At 44.1% G+C, this 14,457-nt stretch overlaps 1 protein-coding gene across 4 annotated transcripts in view; it reads left to right on the top strand.

Moving 5' to 3' along the window:
* Window positions 1-13,987, top strand: part of emsy (EMSY transcriptional repressor, BRCA2 interacting) — a 33,208-nt gene extending 19,221 nt beyond the window's left edge. For 2 of the 4 annotated variants that reach the window (XM_036989815.1, XM_036989816.1), the window contains exons 12-20: window positions 1,449-1,585; window positions 1,949-2,125; window positions 3,535-3,724; window positions 4,065-4,238; window positions 5,095-5,253; window positions 8,892-9,049; window positions 11,552-12,121; window positions 12,759-13,187; window positions 13,368-13,987. In XM_036989815.1, coding sequence (XP_036845710.1) covers window positions 1,449-1,585; window positions 1,949-2,125; window positions 3,535-3,724; window positions 4,065-4,238; window positions 5,095-5,253; window positions 8,892-9,049; window positions 11,552-12,121; window positions 12,759-13,187; window positions 13,368-13,565 — 2,192 coding nt within the window. In that variant the 3' untranslated portion in view covers window positions 13,566-13,987. The remainder of the gene's footprint in view (window positions 1-1,448; window positions 1,586-1,948; window positions 2,126-3,534; window positions 3,725-4,064; window positions 4,239-5,094; window positions 5,254-8,891; window positions 9,050-11,551; window positions 12,122-12,758; window positions 13,188-13,367) is intronic. The other 2 variants (XM_036989818.1, XM_036989817.1) reach the window with 2 other exon arrangements.
* The last annotated feature ends 470 nt before the right edge of the window (window positions 13,988-14,457 follow it).

Below are 14,457 nucleotides of genomic sequence, written 5' to 3' on the forward strand. Positions count from 1 at the left end.
AATTGCCTATAAATTCCACCTGTTGTCTATTCCATTTGCACAACAGCATGTGAAATTTATTGTCAATCAGTGTTGCTTCCTAAGTGGACAGTTTGATTTCACAGAAGTGTGATTGACTTGGAGTTACATTGTGTTGTTTAAGTGTTCCCTTTATTTTTTTGAGCAGTGTATATATCTCTCTCACACTCATGGCCATAGGTTTGTGGACATGTGCTCGTCGAACATCTCATTCTAAAATCATGGGCATTAAATGGAGTTGCCCCCCCCCCCCCTTGCTGCTATAACAGCCTCTACTCTTCTGGGAAAGCGTTCCACTAGAACATGACTGCAGGGACTTGCTTTCATTCAGGCATGAGCATTACTGAGGTCGGCATTTCGGCCTGGCTCGCAGTCGGCGTTCCAATTCATCACAGAGGGGTTGAGGTTAGGGCTCTGCAGGCCAATAAAGTGCTACCACACCAATCTAAATTGTCATGCTGAAATAGGAAAGGGCCTTCTCCAAACTGTTGCTACAAAGTTGGAAGCACAGAATCGTCTAGAATTTCATTGTATGCTGTAGTTTTAAGATTTCCCTTCACTGGAACGAACAGGTCTAGCCCGTTGCTTGAAAACAGCCCCAGACCATTATTCATTCTCGCATTCGGGCAGGTAGCGTTCTCTTGGCATACCTCAAACCCAGATTAGTTTGTTGCAGTGCCAGATGGTGAAGTGTGATTTATCACTCCAGAGAACGCCTTTCCACTGATCCAGAGTCCAATGGAGGCAAACTTTACACCACTCTGGCCGATGCTTGGCATTGCGCATGGTGATCTTAGGCTTGTATGGGGCTGCTCGGCCATGGAAAACCATTTTGTCAAGCTCCTGACAATCAGTTATTGTGCTGATGTTGCTTCTAGAGGCAGTTTGGAACTCGGTAGTGAGTGTTGCAACCGAGGACAGACTATTTTTACGCACTACTCTCTTCAGCACTTAGCGGTCCCATTCTGTGAGCTTGTGTGGCCTGCCACTTCACGGCTGAGCCGTTGTTGCTCCTAGACGTTTCCACTTCACAGTAACAGCACTTACAGTTGACCGGTGCAGCTTAAGCAGGGCAGAAATTTGACAAAATTAATTTGTTGGAAAGCTGGCATCCAATGATGGGGCCACGTTGAAAGTCACTGAGCTAATTCAGTACGGGCCATTTTACTGCCGCTGTTTGTCCATGGCAATTGCATGGCTGTGTGGCTGAAATAGCAGAATCCACTAATTTGAAGGGGTGTCCACATACTTTTGGCTATGTAGTTACTCCAGTATACATTTACTAAAGTTTACATAGATTAGCAAAATTACCAAACTTTTGCAACCCTAATGTTACCAATTTTGACTGAACATCTAGTTGTCCAATTATAGTGACTTCAATATGTTGTGTTTTGGCAAACCTTTAGATGTTCTTTCCCCCTCCATTGCAGGTACAACAACTAAGATAACTACCATTCCTATGACGTCCAAGCCCAATGTTATTGTGGTGCAAAAGACCACTGGCAAAGCAACGACCATCCAGGGCCTGCCTGGCAAGAATGTGGTCACCACACTGTTGAATGCAGGGGTCAGTTCAACATGATTGTTATTATAAATGAAACCATTTTAATTAAGACATTTTTTTATGTTAAATAAAATCTATCTAGATTCTAAGTAATTATTTCAGAAGTGTTCAAATGTATTGACCCCAAAACGTATTTTTACGTTTTTTTGATAGTTCTAGTTTAGCCTTTCATCAGTCTATTGTGTTCAGCTCCATATTATGCATTTACATGTTAATGTTTTCAGTTGTCATTTAGCAGACGCTCTTAATTCATAGTGACTTACAATTAGTACATTAATCTTAAACTCTGGTCAAAAGTAGTGCACTATATAGGGAATAGGGTGCCATTGGTTACAGAACCAAAATATGAATGCCTCTGTGCCATAGGGCGAAAAGACCCTGCAGGGTGTGCCGGGGTCCAAGCCAGCCATCATCACAGCCTCCAGACCCATCACCAAGATGATCGTGACCCAGCCGAAAGGCATGGGCTCAGGGGTGCAGCCCAACACCACCACCAAGATCATCCCCACCAAAATAGTGTACGGCCAGCAGGGCAAGACCCAGGTCAGTAACAGTCCAACGCTGTCTATGTAGGGTGAAGTTGCCCCTAGACGTTGGCTCTTGGGTCAGTTTTGCCTTTACCCCTCTAATGCTTAGGTTTGGGGAAGCTGATCCGAGAGCTGTCTGTACTCTGGGGAAACTTCACCCTGGAGCGTCTCAGCCACTCAACGAGTAGTGTGAACGAGATCATTTCGTACTAAAAGCTCTTTGTCTTGGATACAGTTCTTTCGGAAAATATTCAGACCCCTTGACTTTTTCCACATTTTGTTATGTAACAGCCTTAACTTAAAATGGATTTAAAAAAAATAAGAATTCCTCGTCAATCTACATGCAATACCACATAATGAAAAAGCAAAAACAGGTTTTTAGACATTTTTGCAAATGTATACATTGAATTAACCACAGGTGGACTCCAATCAAGTTGTAGAAACACATCAAGCATGAGCAATGGATACAAGATGCACCTGAGCTCAATTTCGAGTCTCATAGCAAAGGGTCTGAATATGTATGTACCTAAAGGTGTTTCTGTTTTTATTTAGCACATTTGCTAAAATCTCTCAACCTGTTTTCGTGGCCTCCGGAGTGGCGCAGTCGTCAGTTGAACGGTGTTTCCTCCGACACATTAGTGCGTCTGGTTTCCAGGTTAAGCGAGCAGGTGTTAAGAGGTAGCGCGGCTTGGCAGGCCATATTTCGGAGGGTGCATGACTCGACCTTCGCCTCTCTCTCTCTCTCTCGAGCCCGTTGGGGGAGTTGCAGCGATGAGACAAGATCGTAACTACCAATTGGATATCACAAAATTGGGGAGGAAAAGATAGGTAAAATTACAATAAAAAAAAAAATATATATATATATAAAACTTTCGCTTTGTCTTTATGGGTTAGTGTGTGTGTGTATTTATGTATATGTATGTATGTATGTATATATATATATATATAATATCTCTATATATATATACATACATACATACATACATACATACATACATACATACATACATACATACATACATACATACATACATACATACATACATACATACATACATATATGTGTATATATATGTATATATATATATGTATGTATATATATATAGGATAGGGCTGTAATGTAACAATGTGGAATAAAGGAAGGTTTCTGAATACTTTCTGAATGCACTGTATATTTTAACTTCTGTCCTGAATTACCAATGCATCAGGTCAGTGTAACTTTAGGATTGCAAGACCATACCACTTTAAATGGGCACATTAATTATATGTATGATGTAAAAAAGGAACACCAGGACACTTGACATTGGTCTCGGCTGTGCTGTACTTTATGGAGCAACAAAAACTATTTCTCTAGTGCCATTCACTGAGCTCTTCTAGGTGTGTAATATTGAATATAACGTTTTTTAAACATTGATTCGTGTCCAGGTGCTGATCAAGCCCAAGCCCATCTTCCAGACTGCAGTGTTGAGCGAGCAGACCAGGCAGCTGGTGAGCGAAACACTGCAGCAGGCGTCCAGGGTGGCTGACGCACAGGAGGGGGCGCTGAAGGATGAGTCAGGTGGCATCGCCGAGGGCAGCTTTCAGCCCGCCGATGGCTCCAACAGCAGCAGTCACGGTACGTCGTGGCACTCCACATAACAGCAAGAAGTACATGATATAGCCTGCAGTCTAACTACGAGAACAAAAAAGACACTCAAGTTAAAACTGTGTATTGTAGTCTCACACAGCTATTGACTACCTCATCTGTAGTATGAAAGTGTATCTATTCTCACAAGTATCCAGCTAAGTTCAATTCCCTTCACTTTCAAATGGTAAATGGCTCCACTCGCATAATATAATTATTTCAATTCCCTTTTACTTGAATGCCATGTCCAATTTAATTCCCACATCGACTGGAATCTAAAGGGAATCCGCACAATTCCATATGACTTGTTTTGGTTGTTGTCACCGGTCAGACTCCCAGCCCGTAGTGCACATCATCTCCTCCAGAGGGCAGGAGTGGGCTGAGCAGCATGAAGTGTCGGTGGAGTCCGGCCCCACCATCATCTACCAGGACGTGTCTACGGGGAACGTGACCCAGTCGGCCACCTCAACCATTAAGGCCCTGCTGGAGCTGCAGCAAACCACAGGTGACTAACAGAGTGACCACCGTCACCATGACAACTACCATACCACTTACCAGGGTTGGGGTCAATTCCATTTCAATTCAGAAACAGAGTAATCTTCCTGGCAACAAGGCTAGTCACCTGTTAATAGTGCTTGTTATTATGGCTGGGATTCTATCCCAGAAGTCAGTGCAAGAACTCTGGGGGGTTTCCAAACCACTTCCCCTTTTGTAATCTTTATTGCTGTGGACCTTTCACTGACTTCTTGTAAAAGGCTGTTTGTTGCTTGATATTGAGCGTGACTGTGTTGAGTGTGACTGATGCCTGATATACAAAAACATCCCCCTTTTAGTGTTTGCAGATAGAAACGAGATGGAGCCATCGCCATATTGCACCTATCTAGTCCTTGCTATAGTGGTAGGGTTGGCTAATCTTGGCAGGGTTAGCCTGACCTGACTCAAATAATATAGATATTAAATTTGTACACCGCGATTAGTTGAATTAGGTGTGTCAGTTGCTGTGCGAATATCCTGACACTGCAGCCCCTAAAACGATGTTTAATACAAACGACTTGAGAAGAAAGCCCCAGCTTCTGACACCTCAGTTTTTCCACGCATACAAACACACAATTTCTTACCGGTGCAATTAATGGGCCTGTGGCGCATTCAAACACAGCCTGATCACAGGTCAAGTGACTGGACTCTCTGGGACCTGATTCTGGGAGAATCGGATGTAAAAGTGTTCGTCGTTGGGGTCAGACTGCTCTGAACTCTAATTCTCATGTAAGTGACGGTACTTTCTTGTCCCGCGTCTTTCCAAATATAAATGGAGTAGTTGTTTATTAGATGACTGATAGTGACAGTCTCTGTTGCCTTTACAGTGAAGGACAAGGGTGAGGCGAAGCCCAGGCAGCACACCATAGACCTGAGCCAGATGGCTGTGCCCTTTCAGATGGCCCAGGACAAGAAGCAGCAGGATCCAGTCTCCCCTGGGACATCCACTGTAGAGACTGAACCGTCCACTGAATACATAACTGCTGGTACATGAACTGACCACTCGGGTTTCTTCCCAAATGGCACCCTATTCTCTATATAATGCACTACTTTTCACTGAGGTCCAGCCCTGTTCAAAGGTAGTGCACTATATAAGGGATAGGGTGCTATTTGAGAAGCGAGCTCACTGAAACATTTCTCCTTGGGCATTACACACAGCCAAGACACTATAATCTGTCTTACTTTTTAGTTTCTCAGATTTGATCAATTGTCATATTACACTGTATTGTCATCACTTTAGGAGGACACCTAAAATGATCCCCAAAGTGATATGATGTTCACTTTCTTTTCATACTGTTTCATTGCGAAATACATTGATGTACAGTACCAGTCAAAAGTTTGGACACACCTGGGCATTCTTTCAACCAGCTTCATGAGGTAGTCACCTGGAATGCATTTCAGTTAACAGGTGTGCCTTGTTAGAGGATACGTTCATTAGAGTTACCACCCAGAGGATACGTTCATTAGAGTTACCAGCCTCAGAAATTGCTTCAGAGTTCAAGTAACAGACACATCTCAACATCAACTGTTCAGAGGAGACTGCGTGAATCAGGCCTTCGTGGTTGAATTGCTGCAAAGAAACCACTACTAAAGGACACCAATAGAAGAAGAGACTTGCTTGGGCCAAGAAACATGAGCAATGGACATTAGACCAGTGGAAATATGTCTTTTGGCCACAGCATTCTGCAGCAATATACCATCCAATCAAGGTTTGGGCTTAGTCCCACTATCATTTGTTTTTCAACAGGACAATGACCCAACCCACCTCCAGGCTGTGTAAGGGCTATTTGACAAAGAAGGAAAGTGATGGAGTGCTGCATCAGATGACCTGGCCTCCACAATCCCTCGACCTTAACCCAATTGAGATGGTTTGGGATGAGTTGGACCGCAGAGTGAAGGACAAGCAGCCAACAAGTGCTCAGCATATGTGGGAACTCCTTCAAAACTGTTGGAAAAGCATTCCAGTTGAAGCTAGTTGAGAGAATGCAAAGCTCTCATCAAGGCAAAGGGTGGCAACTTCGAATAACACTTTTTTGGTTGCTACTTAATTCTATATGTGTTATTTCATAGTTTTGATGCCTTCACTATTATTTTACAATGTAGAACATATTAAAAGTAAAGAAAAACCCTTTAATGGGTAGGTGTGTCCAAACTTTTGACTGGTAGTGTATATCATATTTCGTCACCCCTTAATGATATTACACCTTGGATGGAAAATTATACACTTTCCTACTCATGTATTCAGGGGTTTACACACAATTGTAGCCCTTAACCACGCAGAAATAAGCAAAGTGGAAAAACAGCAGGCTGTTCTATACTTAGCTGTACTCACTAAAGAATGTCTCGAAATAATGCAGTTCCGAGTAATTGAGAGCAATTCCATGTTAAAAACAAGGTTTCCATCCATAAAACATTTTAATTACAGGCAAAACAAAATACAATAGACAAGGTGGGATATTTTTGTGTCAGGAAAATTAATTATGCGATAAATGGTGGAAACTATTTTTTTATCCACAAATATTGATATAATAACCCTTATATTAAATTAAACTAGGAGTCACCCGATGACATGTGTGGTCCTCCCAGCTCGTCGGGAAAACATGCAGTTTATTAGGCTACAGATTAAATAAGTTATGATGAACTTCAGAGGGCGGTGAAAGTGATGAGCTTGATTCTCCTTTCCAATAAATATTGAGGGTCTTATTCTGGTGACATGATTGATGCTTGGCTGCCGTTTGATAAATAAAAATTATTTTGTCCATAATGATCTCATCATGTACAGTGCCTTGCGAAAGTATTCGGCCCCCTTGAACTTTGCGACCTTTTGCCACATTTCAGGCTTCAAACATAAAGATATAAAACTTTATTTTTTTGTGAAGAATCAACAACAAGTGGGACACAATCATGAAGTGGAACGACATTTATTGGATATTTCAAACTTTTTTAACAAATCAAAAACTGAAAAATTGGGCGTGCAAAATTATTCAGCCCCCTTAAGTTAATACTTTGTAGCGCCACCTTTTGCTGCGATTACAGCTGTATGTCGCTTGGGGTATGTCTCTATCAGTTTTGCACATCGAGAGACTGAACATTTTTCCCATTCCTCCTTGCAAAACAGCTCGAGCTCAGTGAGGTTGGATGGAGAGCATTTGTGAACAGCAGTTTTCAGTTCTTTCCACAGATTCTCGATGGATTCAGGTCTGGACTTTGACTTGGCCATTCTAACACCTGGATATGTTTATTTTTGAACCATTCCATTGTAGATTTTGCTTTATGTTTTGGATCATTGTCTTGTTGGAAGACAAATCTCCGTCCCAGTCTCAGGTCTTTTGCAGACTCCATCAGGTTTTCTTCCAGAATGGTCCTGTATTTGGCTCCATCCATCTTCCCATCAATTTTAACCATCTTCCCTGTCCCTGCTGAAGAAAAGCAGGCCCAAACCATGATGCTGCCACCACCATGTTTGACAGTGGGGATGGTGTGTTCAGCTGTGTTGCTTTTACGCCAAACATAACGTTTTGCATTGTTGCCAAAAAGTTCAATTTTGGTTTCATCTGACCAGAGCACCTTCTTCCACATGTTTGGTGTGTCTCCCAGGTGGCTTGTGGCAAACTTTAAACAACACTTTTTATGGATATCTTTAAGAAATGGCTTTCTTCTTGCCCCTCTTCCATAAAGGCCAGATTTGTGCAATATACGACTGATTGTTGTCCTATGGACAGAGTCTCCCACCTCAGCTGTAGATCTCTGCAGTTCATCCAGAGTGATCATGGGCCTCTTGGCTGCATCTCTGATCAGTCTCCTCCTTGTATGAGCTGAAAGTTTAGAGGGACGGCCAGGTCTTGGTAGATTTGCAGTGGTCTGATACTCCTTCCATTTCAATATTATCGCTTGCACAGTGCTCCTTGGGATGTTTAAAGCTTGGGAAATCTTTTTGTATCCAAATCCGGCTTTAAACTTCTTCACAACAGTATCTCGGACCTGCCTGGTGTGTTCCTTGTTCTTCATGATGCTCTCTGCGCTTTTGACGGACCTCTGAGACTATCACAGTGCAGGTGCATTTATACGGAGACTTGATTACACACAGGTGGATTGTATTTATCATCATTAGTCATTTAGGTCAACATTGGATCATTCAGAGATCCTCACTGAACTTCTGGAGAGAGTTTGCTGCACTGAAAGTAAAGGGGCTGAATAATTTTGCACGCCCAATTTTTCAGTTTTTGATTTGTTAAAAAAGTTTGAAATATCCAATAAATGTCATTCCACTTCATGATTGTGTCCCACTTGTTGTTGATTCTTCACAAAAAAATACACTTTTATATCTTTATGTTTGAAGCCTGAAATGTGGCAAAAGGTCGCAAAGTTCAAGGGGGCCGAATACTTTCGCAAGGCACTGTAGGCTATACGTGCGCTCTAGCCAACAGTGCTATCTGTGAACACTGTACTGTATCTGTTGGCTGGAGTGCACGTGCCTTTTATCTGCAACAAGTCATTTTAATGGAATCACCACCCTGGTGGGAAAATGCGCACATTGTTATTAAATGGATTTTAGAATATTCACATGCAAACTCTGTTGCCAATTGGATGGGAACCTAACTTATGATGATCTCTCTTTGTGCAGTTAAAGCCAGCCGGGCCGGACCATCCTCTGGAGGCGACATGGTCATGTCCGCTAGCCAGCAACTGGCGGCGTCCTCACAGAGCACAGGTCACACCCCCATGGTGGTCAAGTCCATCCCAACTTCCTCTGCGGTCACCGTCACACGCATTGTCCAACTGGTGAGACAAACGCCTACCTAGTATATGAACTTAATCACATACATGAGGCCTCCCGGGTGGCGCAGTGCTGCAGCGCCAGTTGTGCCACCAGAGACTCTGGGTTCGCGCCCAGGCTCTGTCGTAACCGGACGCGACCGGGAGGTACGTGGGGCGACGCACAATTGGCCTAGCGTCGTCCGGGTTAGGGAGTGTTTGGCCGGTAGGGATATCCTTGTCTCATCGCGCACCAGCGACTCCTGTGGCAGGCCGGGCGCAGTGCACGCTAACCAAGGTTGCGGCTGGGTTGGATGCGCGCTGTGTTAAGAAGCAGTGCGGATTGGTTGGGTTGTGTATCGGAGGACGCATGACTTTCAACCTTCGTCTCTCCCGAGCCCGTACGGGAGTTGTAGCGATGAGACAAGATAGTAGCTACTAACAATTGGATGCCACTAAAATTGGGGAGAAAAAAGGGGTAAAATTCAACAACAAAAAAAAAAAAATCACAAATATATGTTCGTCTTTGTATTCTTCTTTTTCTGGCATAGGATCTCACTGTTCATTAGGAAAGTGTAAATCCTTAAAATAAAGTGGTGAGGACGCATGAATGTGAAATATCAGAATAATAGTGAGTGATTTTATTTTATTTCAGCTTTTATTTCTTTCATCACATTTCCAGTGGGTCAGAATTTGTAGTATTTGCTAGCATTGACTTTAAATTGTTTAACTTGGGTCAAATGTTTCGGGTAGCCTTCCACACAAGCTTCCCACAATAAGTTTTGGCCCATTCCTCCTGACAGAGCTTGTGTAACTGGGTCAGATTTGTCGGCCTCCTTGCTCGCACACGCTTTTTCAGTTCTGCCCACAAATTGTCTATAGGATTGAGGTCAGTGCTTTGTGATGGCCACTCTTGAGATGTTGCTTCAATATATCCACATAATTTTCCCCCTCATGATGCCATCTATTTTGTGAAGTGCACCAGACACTCCTGCAGCAAAGCACCCCCACAACATGATGCTGCCACCCCGGTGCTTCACAGTTGGGATGGTGTTCTTCAGCTTGCAATCCTCCCCGCTTTTCCTCCAAACATAGCGATGGTCATTATGGCCAAACAGTTCTATTTTTGTTTCATCAGACCAGAGGACATTTCCCCCAAAAGTACGATCTTTGTCCCCATGTGCAGTTGCAAACCGTAGTCTGGCTTTTTTATGGTGGTTTTGGACCAGTGGCTTCTTCCTTGCTGAGCGGCCTTTCAAGTTATGTCAATATAGGACTCATTTTACTGTGGATATAGATACCTTTGTACCTGTTTCCTCCAGCATCTTCACAAGCATCTTCACAAGATCTTTTGCTGTTGTTCTGGGATTGATTTGCACTTTTCGCACCAAAGTATATTAATCTCTAGGAGACAGAAGGCATCTCCTTCCTGAGCGGTATGATGGCTGCGCGGTCCCATGGTGTTTATACTTGCGTACTATTGAACATGATACCTTCAGGCATTTGGAAATTGCTCCCAAGGATGAACCAGAGTTGTGGAGGTCTACAATTTCTTTTCCGGGGTCTTGGCTGATTTCTTTTGATTTTCCCATGATGTCAAGCAAAGAGGCACTGAGTTTGAAGGTAGGCCTTGAAATACATCCACAGGTATACCTCCAATTGACTCAAATTATTTCAATTAGCCTATCGCTTCTAAAGCCATGGCATCATTTTCTGGTATGTTCCAAGCTGTTTAAGGCACAGTCAACTTAGTGTATGTAAACTTCTGACCCACTGGAATTGATACAGTGAATTGTAAGTGAAATAATCTGTCTGTAAACAATTGTTGGAAAAAATTACTGAACAAAGTAGATGTCCTAACCGACTTGCCAAAACTATAGTTTGTTAACAAGACATTTGTGGAGTGGTTGAAAAAAAAGTTTTAATGACTCTAACCTAAGTATGTAAACTTCCAACTTCAACTGTATCAATATGCACCAATATTCAGGTAACTGCCAAAATAATGGAAACATGAGGGATACAAATAGTGTTGAATGCAGGTGTTTCCACACAGGTATAGTGTGAGTTAATTAAGCAATTAACATCCCATCATGCTTAGGGCTATGTATTAAAATGCTGGGCAGGCCATTATTTTGGCTACCATGGCTATGTCTCCATAGGATGACAATACCCCCATCCACAGGGCACTAGTGGTCACTGAATTGTTTGATGAGCATGAAATCGTTATAAACCGTATGCCATGGCCGTCTGTCACCAGATATCAACCCAATTGAACACTTATAGGAGATTCTGGAATGGCGCCTGAGATAGCGTTTTCCACCACCATCAACAAAACACGAAATTGCGGAAGAATGGTGTTGCGTAGAGTTCCAGACACTTGTAGAATCTATGCCAAGGTGCATAGAAGCTGTTCTGGATCATGGTCGCCCAACACCCTATTAAGATACTTTGTTGGTGTTTCCTTTATCTTTAGCAGTTACCTGTATTTCTATATATACCACTATTGCTAATGATCGTATGTCATTCCAGGCGTCGGAGGGCCAGCTTATCCACAGTAAGCAGGCGGAGGAGATGGTGATGGAGGAGGGTGAACTAGAAGGGGACACCCTGGACCCCCAGACGGGCCTGTTCTACCGTTCCATCCAACTCGCGGCAGCCCCTGCCCCTCAGCACCACACACTCCCCCAACCCCAAAGCCAGTCACACTCTGAGCCCCAGTCGGAGCAGGGCAGACACATGCCCCACTCCACCCAGCCCATGCCCCACTCCACCCAGCCCCCACAGCTACACAGCAAGCCCCAGATGAGCCAGCCTTCCTCCACCTTGGTGAAGAAGCCACCCCAGCTCCAAGAGCAGTACCAGCCCAAGCCCCAGGCTCCAGGGCAGAGCCTGAAGGAGAGGCCCTCCTCTGCCTCGGGATGCCCCCAGCTGGTGGGCCTGGGCACCCCTACAAAGCCACCCTCCCTCACCCCCCAGCTCCCCAAGCTGCAGCAGGCACCCACCTCCCACCACAGGCCCATCCACACACAGCTGTCCCAGCCGCCACCCCTGCAGGCCCACCACCCGGTGGGTGCAGACAAGACCCCTTCCACAAGCCTGGTGAGCACCATCCCTCTCTGATGGACCTCCAGGCCCCAGTGACTATTTTATTTATTGGTCCGTGACAGATCAGGTTGACACAGTGAATCATCAACTGTCAGATGCATTGTGCCATAATGCTTTAGAATAGAACTTAATTTAAACTTTATTTGCCCTCTAGATGGATTTTGCCTTAAACATTTAAAAGCATTTACACCGAGTGCACATTCCATACATGTAAATCTTGTCCTGATTCACAGCACTTGTACCTTGATGGGCCTTTTAAGATCAATAAGATAAGACAAAGCTCTGGGCATCATGCCACAAATTCCCTTCCCATCAGATCAGTGTTGTTTGTACAGTAGCGCAGGAAGCCTGACAAAACCTTCACAGCCCTGTATGACAACCTGAAAATAAATTACCATTGTTTTTCATTCAAAAGGGGGCATGAGTTTCCCCATGCCCTACACTAGTTCCAACCATAGAAATGGAAGGGGAAGCCCTTTCAGACCATGGCAATTTGACTAACACTCATGGGTACATTCAATATGGCCGCTGGTCTACATATTACAGAACATTGACTTGAATTGCAATGTCTGTTCTATTAATTTCTATAGTTCCAACCAAATCCATTTTTCCCCTCTCTCCCCCGACATAGCCGCCAATCATCACCCAGGGCGCCAGCATCACCAAGATCACCTTCGGCGGTAGCAGCAGCCACCAGTCCCCGCCCGTGTCCAGCAGTGGCGAGGCCACAGCAAAGCTGGTCCCCGCCGAGCCCAGCAGCTCGGGCCCGTCCGGCAGCGAGAAGCCCTCCGTTTCGGACATCCTCAAGATTTCCATGATGGAAGCGGAGATAGACCCTAGCGCCGAGCCAATGGTGGTGGACTCGTCCAGCGACTGCAGCCCCTACGGGAAGGGTGTGGGGGCAGGGGGAGATTTAGGTGTGTTGGGGGGCTCAGGCCCGGTCATCAGCAGCTCGGGGGCCACCCTGCACCACTCATCCCACTCCAAGCCCCAGCACAGCCAGTTTAGCCGCATCCAGGGCCTAGTGGCCAAGGGCAAAGAAGACCTGGACGTCATTGAGGTACATTTCTGTGATTTCAAAGATGTATGTTATAGCATAGCAAAGCCTTACTAATTACATATTCTGAGCCATATGATTAACATCTCTTAAACATTGCTTATTATAGGACAACGGTCATCTAAGCTTTTAACATCTATAGACAATAAAAGCTAAATAACATCCGTTTACTCCCCTCCCCAGGTGATCCCTCGGTACTCTATCATGCCAGACTCCAGCCAGTCCAACGTGGTGGTGGAGCCCAGCGGCTTCCTGGAGATCAGCAACTACACCAGCCAGCGGCTGGACGAGGAGAGCGCCATGGAGCAAGAGGTGGACAGCAGCAATGACGAGGCCACCACTGTCAGCCCCATGGAGGGCTGTGCCGACCAGTCCCAGTGACCACTACACATGTCAACTCCGTCACACACGATGTGTGGCAGAGATGAGGGTGATTACGGTCATCACAGTGACTTGTGGTTATCTCCCGACTTAGTTAGAACCCTAATCACGTTACGGCAAACGAATAAATGAGGTATTTGCATAACGGTATTTGATTCGACAATGTAAATTTGAATACATGATAGTACAGTTTGAGTTTCTGACTTGTAAAAAATAAGTTTGATGGCCTTCAGATTACTTCAGTATGTTTTAAAGTGGGCACATGCAGTGATTCAAGATTTGTCACAGACAATAACGGCTGACCATAAAGGGATTGTAGTAACCCTTGAGGAATTAACACTTTGAAGTTGAAACAGTTGGTAAGAACAATTGTTGGAATAAAAAAGAAATACAAACAAATAAATACACATTCAACCTTGTTAGTTTGAGTTTTTCTGTTTTGTGTTCCCTGTGTAACTTTTTAGAAGTTTAACTAAACTTTTATACAACAGCTTAAAACTGTTTTTCTGTTACAGGACTGCACACAATTTGGCATTCCCTTGGTGAATGTTGTTTTGTACATGACCTATCAGTCCATCTTAATGAATTGAACTTTCAACATAAGGAAATCGCCAATGTTTCCACCAAATGTTTATTTTCATTAAATCATAGGGGTAAAAAGAAAGGCTTAATGTGAGGGCTAGATGTAAGCTAGGCTAGTGTGTGTGTGTTGGGAAGTTTCTGTGAATACCAGCACCCTTTTGTTAGTGCCGTAATTCTGGGTTGTATAAATTACATTTTTGTCATTTAGCAGATGATCTTATCCAGAGCAATTTACTGTTGTGAGTGCATAGATTATTTTTTTTGTACTGGTCCCCCATGGGAATCGAACCCACAGCCCTGGCTTTGCAAG

Source organism: Oncorhynchus mykiss, chromosome 10 (assembly GCF_013265735.2).
Source record: "Oncorhynchus mykiss isolate Arlee chromosome 10, USDA_OmykA_1.1, whole genome shotgun sequence".
In the NCBI taxonomy this organism is placed as follows: Eukaryota; Metazoa; Chordata; class Actinopteri; order Salmoniformes; family Salmonidae; genus Oncorhynchus; species Oncorhynchus mykiss.